This window comes from Magnolia sinica, chromosome 18 (assembly GCF_029962835.1).
Source record: "Magnolia sinica isolate HGM2019 chromosome 18, MsV1, whole genome shotgun sequence".
Classification (NCBI taxonomy): Eukaryota; Viridiplantae; Streptophyta; class Magnoliopsida; order Magnoliales; family Magnoliaceae; genus Magnolia; species Magnolia sinica.
Genome location: NC_080590.1, coordinates 9,290,715 through 9,305,820, shown reverse-complemented (window position 1 = coordinate 9,305,820; position 15,106 = coordinate 9,290,715). Strand labels below are relative to the sequence as shown.

At 39.0% G+C, this 15,106-nt stretch overlaps 1 protein-coding gene across 1 annotated transcript; it reads left to right on the top strand.

The window, feature by feature from the left end:
- Positions 1–5,661: 5,661 nt before the first annotated feature.
- Positions 5,662–13,915, top strand: LOC131233552 (transcription factor DIVARICATA-like). Its single transcript, XM_058230307.1, has 5 exons — positions 5,662–6,145; positions 9,513–9,724; positions 9,862–9,957; positions 10,338–10,457; positions 11,456–13,915. The coding sequence occupies exons 1-5, from the start codon at positions 5,884–5,886 to the stop codon at positions 11,792–11,794; spliced, it is 1,029 nt and encodes a 342-aa protein (XP_058086290.1). The 5' UTR covers positions 5,662–5,883; the 3' UTR covers positions 11,795–13,915.
- The last annotated feature ends 1,191 nt before the right edge of the window (positions 13,916–15,106 follow it).

The window sequence follows — 15,106 nt, the reverse complement described above, 5'->3', positions numbered from 1 at the left end:
GAGTTGAGACTCGTTGCCGAGTCAGAAAACACGGAAATGGTTGTACCATCTTCGGATCCCACATGCATTACCATATCATTTCCCATGTACAAGTAACGAAAGCTTCGACAGCTGGACAAGGTCGTAACCACAGCCGTGGTACATGTAGGCTTTTTTTTTTTTTTTTTTTTTTTGGGGTTAGCTTGTTAGTACACACCCACGTCAGAGTAGCACATGTAGCTTATAGCTTAATGAAACCATTCAAATGGCGGGCCCACTTTAGGGAAGCGGATTGCGTACTGAGTGAACTTTGTGAGGGAAACCGTGATCTATGTGTTTTATCCGTTCCATTGGGAGTTTTGGATCAAGATGATATTTGTGTTCTCCCTCTAACCATGTCTATTTTATCTTATGAATATGTTGGATGACAAATAAACATCACAGTAGGCCCTAAGAAGGTTTCCCAAGAGTGGAAATAATTATTCCCACCCTAGTGTGTTCCACTTGAGATTTGGATCCGCTTCATTGTTGGGCTCAACCCCTAAAAAAACCTGGAAATACGGATGGACAAATACTTTCTTGGTAGGCCAAATAGAGTTTATTCAGAACGATAGAAGCATACTAAGTAACTCATTATCAATTTCTCACTTTAGATTAATGATTAATCTACCTTAATACTAAACTGCTGGATAGGGGTGTATATTGAGTCGATCCGAGTTGAGCTGGTCTCAGCTAGACTCGACTCAGCCACTAATTAACTTCAGCTCGAACTCGGCTTGGCTTAGTCGTTGAGCCTAATTGGCCAGCTTGGCTCGGTTCGATCAGCAGCTTGGGCCGGTTCAAGCCAAGATCGAGTCAAGTTCACCTATGCAACATTTTCACAAACACTTAGACTGCACCTTCAAAATCTCACTATATGTAAAATAACAGCAATAGTTTTACAGGTATTTTATCAAACACCTTCAAAGCAATATAAAAATCAAGAAAAAAAAATGGTATTTGATTTATAAACATACCTTCCTTGCCACTAGCCATGCTTCGTGGAGTCATTTCATCAAACACTTGGTGAGCAACATCAATATCAAAGTAACTGAGTCACCGAACTGGTTCGATCCGTGTTCGACTCAAGCTGGGTTCAATCCGAGTCCAATGCTCAAAAAATCTGCTCAACTCAGCTTGAACTCAACTCTGAACCGAGTTGAATCAAGTTTTTTCAAGTCTGAGTCAAGCAAGCTAACCGAGCTAGTTCAATTCGTGTACACCCCTACTGATGGGCCAAGTTCCGATTGAGTGACATATTGCTCACTATTATAATAGAAAATAATTAGATGGTCCAAATGTCGATAAATCATGACTTATTATAGATAGACCAATCTGATTTTAGTATCTGCGATAATTTACATGGTTTAGGGTTGTAATACGTGCATGCCACGTGAGCAATTCGTGTGTCTGGCGGATTACACGTTTTAAACCCGGGCCTAATTAAGAAGACGACAGAAGTAACCCTAAACAATTGTTTCCACAGGAGAACGTAGACCCAATCTCCACCGGCAACAGAAATGCTTGTGGAATTTGCTGTTTCGTCAATTGAAAAATAAGTGCCGAAAATTTAAAATGTTGAATTATAATTTTGTAATAATTTTAAAAATATTTTAGTCAAAAAGTAAAAAGAAAAAATAAAATAAAACAAAATAATCCACCCTTACTTTCAGCATTCGGCCTTTAACATTAAGTAGAAAAAACAAGTGAACCTAAAAACAAATATCAGCAAAAAATAATTTAAAAACTTAATAAGTTAAATTTGTCAAACGATCTGAATCAGTGAAAATTACCAACAATATTAAATTCCAATGATGAATGCTTAAAATGAATTATACCAAATGTCCCCTTAGACTCCTGTGATGGTTCACCGCCATTTTGAAAATGGTGGTGATTCATCCTCCTCACATGAGGTACTCATGTACAGCTATCCAGGCTATCCAAATAATCAATCACATTGTGATGTATGGTATCTCTAAGATCATATTATTGGCCAAGTGCTGTCAAATGAATGTTCAAAGTAAAATAATGAGTGGTCCAAATTCAAATGGCAAAAATAGATGGTCCCTCTCATCTTCTCATCGTAATTTCTGAATTATGCTCCATCCACAGTTGGGTCAGTGGTTTGGACAGTCTACATTGCCATACAACCATGCCATGTCTATAATTGGATTTTAAGTAGTTCATCAACCAGTTTTCACTTAATCACATCTTCATCTAACCAAACATCAGATATCTGAGCAAAACAAAATCCCCAAAATTGCTGATTTTACTAATTTTAGGCCTTTGTTTGGACTTTCGCTTAAGACTCGAGAAATAAACATTTTGGGGCAGTTTGGATTTATTTCGGGACAGTTTGGATACAGTAAGATTTTTTATTATGGTTTTTTTTTAAAAAAAAAAATAATCCAAACTAAAAATAATAGTTTAGTTTCAGATAAACTTTCAACTCAATTTAGCTAACACATATGTTGACGCAAAATAATTTTGAACTATAATTTAAAAATAATGGTTATTCTGAAATTAAAATTATATATAAAAAGCACCCATCTACTAATCTAACAACTAAATATCGTTTCGCTGCTTTTTATTAGTTTATGTTCATCTAAAGTGGTCCACTGTTTAGATAGCTTAATTTAAGTTACATATCTCTTGTTTGTTTAGTTTGTGATCCATCTAAAGTGGGGCCCATCATTTGGGCTATTTAATTATTAGTTACATGTGAAAATAAGCTGGGAGTGCCCAACTCAACTTTGGACTGGGGTTGGACCAATAAGCTTGGCCCGTTTTCCATGCTTGGGCCTAACATGCATCGCCGATTAATTTCCAGCCTAGCTTGAGCATAAGTCATTTTAGCCCAACTTGGCCTAACGCATCTTCATATTTACCTCTTATATCTTACAAATGTCATTTTAATCTTTAATTAGGTAATCCAAGTGCGTTGAAAGTAGACAATTGATTTTCTTCATGTGTTAAGTGTTTTTTATGTGAACCACTTGATCAGCAAATGGAATAAGAACATTCACACTGGAAATAAAGATTTTATCCATTTTGCGGCTTGAGTTTGATTGCGCTGGAGTCCGACTAATTTTCTTGGGCTTGACTTGGGCTCGCTGTGCTAGGCTTACGCCAGTGTTGACTGAGCATAGGAGGATTGTCTTAACGAACGAGTTGCGTCAGGTCCAGCCCAAACCTGACCCATTACCACCCTTGTTTATTGGGGGGGAGAGGGATAGCGACATGTGAAAGCGATTAAAAGAAAAACCACTATTAAAAATTAAAAAGATAAGTAATTTTAGAGACTTTTTTTTATGATTACGACGACGACAACAAAAAAACAAAAATATTTTATACTTTCTATTGCCTAACTAAATATGGTTTGGAAAATTGTTATTTTGTTATAGGTTTTTACTGAATTGATTATTTGTAATTCAAATAACCCCGTTGAGATTTTTGGAATCTATACTCTTGATCAAACTTCTGAAAATCGTGAAAGAAAGTAATTATGGAAATCCATTGTCAAAAATATGAATCATCTCTTGCCATCCAATCGTAGCACACACCCATACCGTATATGATCTCACAATCTCATTGTTGAAACATGGTCGGTCTACCACTGAGTTATGGAGCTGGACCCAAACTTTTAACAATTCATTTGATAGATATTAATTGGATGCTTAGGATTGCTTGGTCCATGTGATTTCAGAGATAAGCTCCATCGGCAATGGGATTCGTCCCATAGATATACATTACTGCCACTTCTTGAGGAGGATGAGGGGCCACGAAATGGTGCAAAACTAAGATAGGGGTGTAGCCCCAGGATCATGGATAATTAACACATACCATTCTAAAATAATTAAATAATGTGCATAGAAATCATAAAATAGAAAATTTCTCAATTAGACAGCTATATTTGGATCTTAATGCTCTCTGTTTTACTAAAATCATTAAAAAATAATAATAATAAATAAATAATAAATTTAAAAAAAAAAAAAAAAAAACTAATTATAAGCCTTCTTTGGCAGTCAATTGCAGCATGACAAATGACATTATTATTGGAAAATTTTGATCAAACAATATTACCATGCCAGTTTTTAAATTTCACAATTTTATCACAAAATATATTTAAAAGTTAAAATAAATCATCTTACACATTTATTAAAGTTTTAGCATTATTAATTAATTCATAAATAAATATTTTTAATATTTTATTTTCAGATTTTATTTTTAAAAAAATCAATTTTAGCAAATATTCATGATACACAGAAGATTGCAATTTTCAATTGAAGGCTAACCACTTGAAGTTTGTGGAAGCACGGATGGTAGAATTTGATTAGACTACAGGCTATTGCCAAAAATAGTCAAGTAAAAATGTTTGAAAAAAGTTATCATTAGGTCAAATGCTACCCATTAAAAAAATATTCAAGTAAAAATGTTTGAAAAAAAAGTTATTATTAGGTCAAATACCACCCATCTGCCACTAGAAGCACCCGTGTGGTTTGCCAACTTCAGTGCTGTCTTGACATTTCCGGAGCCCACCATAATGTATGTGTTATATCCAATGGGTCCTGGTATGTACCCAAAAATGAGACATCCAAAATTTAAGTAGACCACAACACGAAAGCAGAGGGATTGGATGTCTACCATTGAAAACTTCCTCCGGATCACAGAAGTTTTGAATATTTCAAAAGTTTTGGATCAATCTAATATTTATCTTATTTTTCTTTCCCCAATCAATGTATTGTCAGTGCGTGTATACAAAAAAACGCCACAGCATACCCTAGGAATGTTTCAACGGTGGGAATTATTATCCCACTTCTTTGTGTGGTATCGTCCACTTGAACTTTGGATATGCATTATTTTTTAAGATCATGCCTTAAAATGATCTCACAAAATGGATAGACGGTTTGGATGTAAGCCAACAGAACTTGGTGACCTCAACACATCACCAAGGTCGGTGGCACACCCCGTCCGCTTCCTCTGCGACCAGCCATCACATTAAAGGACTAAATCCGGGTCAAGTCCTGTCCATCTGCAACCGACGGTCCAATTAAATCGGGCCTGTCTTGTACAGTGGGCTCTCTAATCCGCGTGGAAAGTTGATGTGCACGCGGCTTAAACTTTCCAAACGGAAGGGCCCACTTTGGATGCGTGATAAGCAAGAGATCACACTTAAAAATGATACACGCAAGCCGAGTGATTGACATCTATTTCAAGGGTCCTCCTTACAAACAGTCAACGGTCATAACACAATTTACAACTCTCCCTTCCTAAGAGGGTATGAATCAATCAGATTTCTTTTCTAGATTTGAAATATGTATCTTCGGTCCTGATGACTGGACAGATTAAATTGAAATAGGACGTGCCACGCGTCCAGTGACCGGCTCGTCCTTGTCGACGCGGATTGCCTGCGACAGGTAGTTAGGTGGGCCACTGTCGATGTTTATGAGAAAGTCACCGACCGGACCATCCGTTATGCCACGTCATGTTAGGACATGCTCCCAAAAACGAATATTCAAAAATGTTCTCCCGATGATATTTCGCACGATTCGCTCGGTTGCACCGTGCCAAAAATGACGTAATCGCCGCAGCCGGGAAACAGGCACGTGACACCCAAGCGCTTCCTCCCGAATCGAACGGGGGCATTTATGTCATTCCGAATCCAGGACTGTCTAACGGTAATGGCAGCATTGAAATTATAGCCAATTCAATGGGCAATAGAGTTATAAAACCGCCCTGTTTCTCTCCCTCTTCTGTTTCGATGTCGGAGATTTCAACGGAAAAGGGTAGGAGAGGAGAGGAGAGGAGAGGAGAAGAGCGAAAGGAGAAAGGAGGGGAAGAAATTTTTGGGAAGAGGGTGTAGAAATGGCAAGGGATATGAGCAGAAAATGCTCTCACTGCGGCAACAATGGTCACAACACGAGAACATGCAATGAGAAGGGGTTGAAGCTGTTTGGGGTGAGGATTCTGAGGGAAGGAGAAGAAGAGGAGCTGATGAGGAAGAGTTCGAGTATGGGGAATCTGGCGTTGTGCGGATCTGCCGAGCAGAGCGGCGTCGGCGATCACGGGTACTTGTCAGACGGGCCCGTCCATGCGTCGAGAGGAAGAGGGCGTGAGAGGAAGAGAGGTGATTGAATATTCCGTCTTCTTGTGATTGTTTCTGTCTCTGTTTTTGTTTTGTTTTCTCACTTCTTATTTTTAGGATTTTGGTCATGGCGTTTGGATGAATCTGGTTCTGTTTTTTTTTTTTTTTTGGTTATTGTTTTGTTGAGGTTTGCTGATGAATTGAATTGGATCTTTTCTTCTTTTTCCGATTGTGGGAGATTATTTTTATTTTTTATTTTTTTAACGGAATTCAGGCACGGTTTCTTGATGGGCTTTGTTTGTTATTTGTTGTATTTATGTGATCCAGTTCAATCGAGTTCAAGTGGAATTTCATTGGTGGAATGTTGAATGCATTGATTTTTGCCATTTTCAAATGGGTTTTGTTTTATAAACGATTTTTGTATGGCATTGTATATCTCTTTTCCTTTGTGAAACGTGGTCGGCTATTCTTCTTGAAGTTGTTGATTTTACAAGATGGGGATGAAATTCTTCAGTGGTTTTGTATCATGTTAATTTTCAACAGTATCCTTTGAAACTTTGAAAATTTTTGCCAAGTTCTTCACCATAATTTCTTGTTGTTGTTGATGTCTCAAATCTGGAAACAGTAGGGTCTCCGTGCCATCTTAATGCCATTGAGTGCACAGAATTGCATAAGTATAGGATTTGTTTCTTATTTTGATTGTGATTCTCATGCAAGCTATATATATATATATATATATATATATATATATATATATATATATATATATATATATATATATATATATGAAAAAGGTTCCATGCGGTCGATCTCATGGGAACTTCCCATGGAAACTTCCCATGAGATCGAGTTGTGTGGGCCCACCGTGATGCATGTTGAACATCTACCCCATCAATCATATTCACCACTCCAATGGTGGGTCTAGAGCTTAAAAATTAAGTCACACATACAAAAGTTGAGAGGGGTTACCCTCCATTAAAACATTTATAATCATTTGTTGGGCCCACCGAGATGTGTTTCACAAATCCAGCCCATCCATTATGTGTGTCCCACTTGGATGAGGGGTCAGACCAAGTTTAAGATGCATCCAAATTTCAGGTGGGCCCCACCAAGTGCTTTTATATGTTTTAGGCATGTCTTCACATGATTTTAGATGGTATAGCCCACCTAAGTTCCGTATACGGTTGATTTTTTGGAGATCCCATAATTTAAAGGGGACCCATCAAATGCACCGTGTTGATGTTCGACACACATCACGGTGGGCCCCACACAACTCGACATCATGGGAAGTTCCCATGAGCTTGACCGCATAGAACCTTGTGTGTATGTGTGCGTAGATGTAATCGGGATTTGGGAGAGAGAGGGCTTTCTAATTCGTTATAAGGTTTCAAGGGCATAACTTGAGGAGATTCGAGGCTTGTTGAAATCAGGTAATCTCTATCTCTTGTAATTTTATGCTTTCATAGTGTATCATTGTCGTTTTGTGCCGTGATTTTTTCTCAAAAGGGTTTTCCATGTTAAATTCGGTTTGTTTGTGTTTGAACTTAGTTGTGCGATTAGAGCACTTTGCTTGATTCATCTTTATGTGCTTCTCAAAAGGGTTTGAAATTGTCTAAAATTGCCTTTGAAAATCATACAATTTTCCTCCAACACAAGGAGTAACCATGCATTGCCTTGTGTTTGCCAAAAGAAAAGGGAACAAAAAATCCAACATGGAAATGTATGACTTTAATTGATTTTGATATAATTACATGAGACATAGGATTTCTTAGGTGCATAGGCTGATCTTATCCTTTTATTGGCCAAACAATAATATCACTTAATCATTAGATGGTATGTCGTCCTTGAAATAATGTGATGGTATGTGTTACCAATCTTTATTCTTCTGATATACTTGTTGGGGAACCGTGAAAGCATACAGAGATGAATCAAGCAACGTACTATCAATCGCACAACTAAATCCAAACACAAACAATCCGAATTTTACATGGAAAAACCCTTTCGGAAAAAATTTATGGCACAAAGCGATAAGTAATGCACTATGAAAGCATAAATACAAGAGATAGATTGTTACCGATTCGAATAAGCCTCAAATTTACCTCACAAGCCTAAGTTATGCCCTTGAAACCCTTATGAACGAATTAAAAAGCCTATAACCCCTCTACATCTTTCCAAATCCCGATTACACACACACTCTCTCTCTCTATATATCTCTCTCTCTCTCTCTCTCTCTTTTATATATATATATATATATATATATATATATATATATATATATATATATATATATATATAGTATCATATAGTATCACAATTGAAATATGAAACAAATCTCGCACTAACGCATTTCTGCGCACGCGCTCGATGGCATCGACAATTTGTAAAACATGGATTTTCGAGATTTTTCCAATGGGCATTGACAGACCTTATTGTTTACAGATTTAAGGCATCAACAACAGTACTATGCCAGTTAAATCAATTTCCTTGAAATTGATTCTAGCTTCAAATCTTTACATCTATCAGAGGACTTTGGCTACTTGGAATAAGGGCTGAAGAGTAACACCCAGATCCATGGCTCAAGTGGTAGACTGAGTGAAAGATACCTCGTTTCAACAATGAAGTCTTGGTATTGATTCCCTAGAGGGGGTGGCTGACAGTGAAGAGTGAACTGACAGTGGGTGTACTAACAAGCTAACAAAAAAAAAAGGGCTGAAGAGTAAGACGGCGTTCCAATTTCATCAGAGCTCCATCAGTTTAGCAATATGCGCATGCCATTTGCTTCACATTGATATGCGCATGCCATTTGCTTGACATTGACAGCCGTTCGGTACTGGAATCAACCAATTCTAGGCCACAGGTCCATTCCCAGCTAATCCCCACACTGATTTGCAGATGAACCGCAAATCTGATTGAATGGTCATGTTAATCAGCATTCTGAATTTTTTTTATTGCTATCTTGCATGCTTTCGACCTTATTCATTGCAGGGATAAGATAATTCATTTGAAGGATGCCCAATTGGAATTTATGATTGGAATCACTTAGAAATCCCAGACACAGTGGTATACTGCCTATTTTCAATTTGTAGTTTAAATTTTATGGAATGCTGAATGGGACCTGCCTCTTAAGACCTCCGGAGACCAGCTCCACAACGTAACAAGTTCAAGAGAACCATATAGTATCTTTTCTCATGATATTAAGCACTTGAGATTTCAAATGAGACCTAGGGTGCTGACCATTTCCTTTTAACCTGATGTATAAACTGATCCAAATCTTTTTTTTTTTTCACATAAAATGTGTAAATCTCTCCCTTTTATAATTCTGTTTTACAGTGGATGGAGTCGTGTGTGTGTGTAATTTTCTATTAGTTAGTAGGTTTTTTAAATGACTTGTCTTCTCTTTCTCCATTAGGAGTCCCATGGACAGAGGAAGAACACAGGACGTTCCTAGCCGGACTCGAAATGCTTGGGAAGGGGGACTGGAGAGGAATTTCAAAGAGTTTTGTGACGACTAGGACTCCGACGCAAGTAGCCAGCCATGCCCAGAAGTATTTTCTTAGAAAGACTACCCCAAATAATAAGAAGCGCAGGTCTAGCCTCTTTGATGTGCGATTTAACAACGCTGTAATTCCCGTATTTTTCACTACTACCTTGTTTCTTTTACTATGGTTTGCAGACAGCAGCGATGCTATTATGGATTCTGTTGCTTTACTTTCAACTTTTGTCTTGGTGGCATTTTTCCTTCTTTTTTTTTTTTCCAGGCTTCAACCTCTGAAAATGCACCTACTTCGTCCTCAATGAGAGGCCACGGAGTTCCAGAAGGGATTGATCATCTCCACCATGATAATAAATATCCGGTAAGAGCCTTGCTAGGTCTGCTAATGGTAGTAGCCAGTGTTGGAACTTGTGATCGACTTGTTTGTCCGGTGGTCCCCCATGTCTGTGTCATGGCTTGAAAATTAGGTGGGTCTGCTCATCAGGTGGCTCACATGCATATGTTGAGTGTGGACTGTTAGTCATTTTTTCCCCATCCATTTCTCTGTACACATGTAGCCCACCTGATGAGCATACCAACATGATGAGCAGGTGTGGCGATAGTGGGACTGAGAATCCTAGTTCCAGTAGCTGCCCTTGTACATTTCTCATTCGTAAACCGGTTGATCTGCTGGGTCCATTGGCTTATTGTCTAGAGGGTAAAAAAAAAAAATCTAAACCTTAAAAGCCTGATCTTTTACAGGTGGAGACCTCAGCTGACATTATGGCCCAACCCCCAGGTTGGTGGTCAGATGCCTCGTCGATGCTACTGCCGATATTAACTTGTGGTAAGCATCCAGATATCCCTGGCATCAATGACAAGGTAAAACATCTACATCTTATATGCATGAATTACGGCACTCTTTTCATCACCACTCATTCTAATAACAAGGAAGTATATGATTTTGTACGAGGATATGCACAGTATTTTCAAGTTTCCAGTTCATGCAAGTGGGACTCATTTATCCAAAACATACATGATATGAAAATCTCCTCCACAGGACAATCCTGGCCTTTCAATCTGTGGTCCACAAATAGATATTTAGGAAGAGAAATACTCAAAATTGTCCAAAATCAACAGAAAAAAAAAAAAAAAAAGGCGCAAGATTGGTGGCTAGGATTTTCATTTTGAAGATCTGGGAATGTGGTACATCCACCAATGGTCTGGATCACTAAACCCAGTCTCCACTTACACAAGTGAATATCGGGCATATCAAGGTGTGAGAATCATATAATTCATCTTTATCATCATGGGAAATGATCCCTTATGTTGGGGCATGGATCGTATAATTCCTCTTCATCTCAGGGAATGATCACATACATCTACCATAAGTTCATGCAGTGTAAGACCCACTGTGATGTTTGAGTTCTTGCACCTAGATCCCAAAATAGAGTGCTGATTCATAACTCAGATGGGCCACACCAAATGGAAAATTGGTGGACAATGGGGAGTGAGACTCCCACTGTAGAAACGTCCAGATGGAATTTGGGGTGCATCTTGTTGTGTATATTTCATCCAACCTATTCGTGCCCTGCCAAGATGAAGGGACACACCAAAACTCAGGTGGACCACACCACGTGAATGTAGGTTTTAGGCGTGAGCATACGTTGCTTCCTGTGGTGTGTCCCACCCGAGTTTTGGATCGGGATGGTTCTTAATATGCACAGTGAGCATGAGGAGGCACACCAGATTCACGTTTGGATTCTACATACACATCATGGGTGGGGCCCAAACAGCTCGTACTATCTTTAGGCTGGGTGGGTTTATTCTATAATTTTTCATAGACATGCTAACAAGCTTGTCGTTTGATCATCAAACAGGGCGGGATTTCTGGTGCTGTAAAGAACCAGTCATTAGTCAAAACTTCTCAAATCACCCCCACCTTATCCCTCACCGGTTCTCGTGATCTCCCCAATCGGACGGATCTAGATGTTCATGAAATCCACAGCGGCCCAAGCACTCTCAGGCCCCATCTACCCCAGTTATCCTTCAATCCGTCTCCCCAATCAGAACTGCATTACCCATCTCATGAAAATTCCAAATGCACATCGACAGATAACAGCGATTTGGAGCTCACCATTTCGCCGCCCAAACCTCTTAATCCAACCAAACTGTCATCTGGGACCTCCAATTTAGTGGGCCCCATAAGAGTGATCTGATATGCCTAGTTAATACAATTTTTCTACCTTGAGAAACATTTTCAAGAATAAAGGAGAATAAAAGAAATGGTATGGTTTGGTTTTGGAGATGGTCTCAAAAACAAGTCAGGGTTCTTTTTTCCATTGTGGTACCAATGAATGGCCATATTAGCACACGCTCATCTCTGTACATGTGGCACCCATGTACAAGATCTGTATCATTCATTTGCTGGGTCTTACCATGGATCGATTGGAGGATTTTTAAGCATTCAGTTTCAACCTCTGGTTGGAGTTTCTCAGGACCATGCATTCATAATCTTCAAAAGACCTCCAATCTGTGTCCAGGATCATCATGGGGCATGTACCATACATAGTGGGACCCAGAAGATGAGCAGTGCAGATCTCATATATGTGTGCCTCAGATGAGCAGTAGACAACTAACTTTCACAAAACAGTAGATTTTTCACGGAGAAAAAGACCAGGTGGTATGTTGGTTGGCTGTGACGGTATAGGATTTTCAAATTTTGGTGGACCTCTCTCTAAACGGTTAGATGGGGTTGGCTGGCAAGCAATTCGTACGATCATGAATAGCTTGGGTGTAATGGATTTCCTGCGTTTTCGAATAGAAAAACCTTACGACAGGCCCGCTAGGCCTTGTAGGATTGAGACGTACCACTGCGAGCGCCGATTTGGTGAGGCTGGGGTAACAGCTGAGTGGGTGAGGCCCTGACCATGGGACCCATATCGACTCATGTATTGTATATCCACGCCGTCCATCCGTTCTTCCAGGTCATTTTAAATCTTGGTCCCGAAAATGAGGCAGATCCAAATCTCAGGTGAACCACACGGTAGGGATTGAATTTGGGCCATTAAAAACTTCTTGGTGGCACAAAAGTTTTGGATCATGCTTCTATTTGTGTTTTCCCTCCATCCAGGTCTGTGTGACCTTATCGGCAGGTTGGATGGCAAATAAACACCACTGTGGGCCCAAGGAAGTTTTTAATGGTTGGCGTTCAATAACCACTGTTTTCCTGTGGTCTGGTCCACCTGAGATTTGGATCTACCTCATTTTTGAGACCATCGACTGAAATGGGCTGGCAAAAGGCATGGATATACAACACATACATTGAAGTGTGGACCCACGGTCAGGGCCCCACCCACCAAGTGTTACCCCTGGCCCACCTAATCTGCTCCTCCGTTGCACGAAAAGGAAATAAAAGAAAATCGATGCAGCACCATCATGTGGGCCACTTGGTCAGCAGGCCTGCCTAATCGTTTGAGGCCGACCATGTTCACGGCCTGGCCCACCTGATGAATGCCCCCCATCTGCCTACGTGGAAAACCTGCATGAGAAATCTGTTTTTCATGCAACCTTGGGCCCAGCTTGTTTCCAGTTCACTTTCAACCATATCTGGGCTTGGATCGAGTTCGGGGCTTAGGTTGAGTTGTCAGGACTGGACTCTAGTTAAAAGGTGTGATAGATTGGCCCAATTCAAACTGACTTGTTTAAGATACGAGGCCGAATAATGTAAAGTGGGGCCCACTTCTGCTTGTTTCCTTTACAAGATGATCTGGGCTGGGCCTGGCCAGGCATCCTTCTCTCATATGTCGGACTCTGACTTGCTTCAGCCCAGCCCAGTTGCATCCATGCTCTTCTTTTTGTTAAAGTGAACTATACGGCTGAGATTATCCTTACCTAATCATCCTTGGTCATTGGATTTGCATAACTATGATTTTAAGTAAACGCCAGTGAACAACAACGATACAATGACTTCCTGAAACTGCATTTGGATGAATCATGAAAATTGGGACGGTCGAATTTCTTTGTGGGCCCACCATTTTGAAATCAGGACGGGCCCCTGCTTCTCAAGAAGGTTGCATGTGATGGGTTAGCCCCACCATGCTCATCTAATGAAGCCCTATGGATTGGTATGGACCTACTTTTGAGCAGTGTAATTACAATAAACAGTTGTAAAGTTATGGCCTTGTAAAGCTATAATGCATGTTATGTTTCTTCTTTTTTCCCATCTCGAGCCATACAGTCTTATTCTTTCTGTTTTGGCCTTCGTATAATCATCCTTAAACTTGTCTTACATCCCATAGCTTTAATTTGAAAGATAGTCCAACGGGTTACGCCCACCGGATTTGGCGATCCACCTAACCACTACGCGAACAAAGAAAAACGTATCACTTCTTTAATTTTATGGTTAAGATGGACCCTAACTTACAATCAATGATTTAGATTGTATATAGGGAGGCCAAATGGACCAAATGAGTATAAACTCTTCCCTATCATCTCTTTGAAATTGTCTTAATTTTGACATACTTAGAATGAATAAATGTAATAACTTGTATATTTTTTGGATAATTTATTTCTTTTCAATGATGATGTGCGTAGAAATACCTACACGCCTTCATATATATACATCTTGAGCTCATATATCATAATACACTTGACTCTTTATCGATTCAACCATTAAAATGACTTTAAATGGATGGAATAAGTTATCACATCATCATGAAATAGATGAATGTTCAAACTGAGACTGTTCGTACCGTTTATTAATGACTCTAAAACTTAAATCTTAACCTTGATACATTAAGAAGTATTTTGCATCGTTAAAGTTCAATTCTAATAATTAGAAGTATACCGTTGGTCATCTAAAGTGTTCTATAATGTATATATTCATACGTTACGCTACTCTTCAGAAAATTTATGGATGAGAGCCGGATTACAATGAAAATTTAGTTAATGTCTACATAAGTCAATTAAATAATATATTTTCAATTTCAAAGTCTAACTTAGAAGATTAACCATCCAACATAATTTACACTATATCCCTTGAATGACCAATTGAAAAATATATGAAGCAAGCATACTGTTAAACCAATTTTATATATATACTTATTTTCTTTCGTGCATCAATCTGATTCTAACATAAGTGACCTGCTGGGTTACATGGATTATGTGATTTAAGTGTTATGTTGAGTTCCTTTTCAGTAATCCAAACTATTAATGGTCACACTATTGTCTGGGACGATACGAAAAATTCTCATGGTAAAATATTTCAACTCTTCAATTACTTGTTAAGGAGCCATCAATAAAAATTTGAAATGATCAAAATATAGCAAGACGAGCTTTTATTTTCTTGGAACATGGTTTATCTAACATAAGGCCCATCATATAAACGATTTGGATCATCAAAAGATGACCAAGGTCGATCAAGGTCCAATCGCTAAGAGTCCGAACCCATGCCAAAGCAATACGTCGTGGTGTATTCTACCAAAACCCTTGACACGTGAACAATGAACATTTCTCCCGTCTCGGAGTAG

Bases quoted from the DNA above. Each gene is read 5' to 3' on its own strand.
- LOC131233552 (XM_058230307.1), top strand. From the start codon at position 5,884: ATGGCAAGGGATATGAGCAGAAAATGCTCTCACTGCGGCAACAATGGT. The intron at 6,146-9,512 runs GTGATTGAATAT...TTTCTCCATTAG, and splicing joins AGGGCGTGAGAGGAAGAGAG to GAGTCCCATGGACAGAGGAA. The intron at 9,958-10,337 runs GTAAGAGCCTTG...GATCTTTTACAG, and splicing joins ACCATGATAATAAATATCCG to GTGGAGACCTCAGCTGACAT.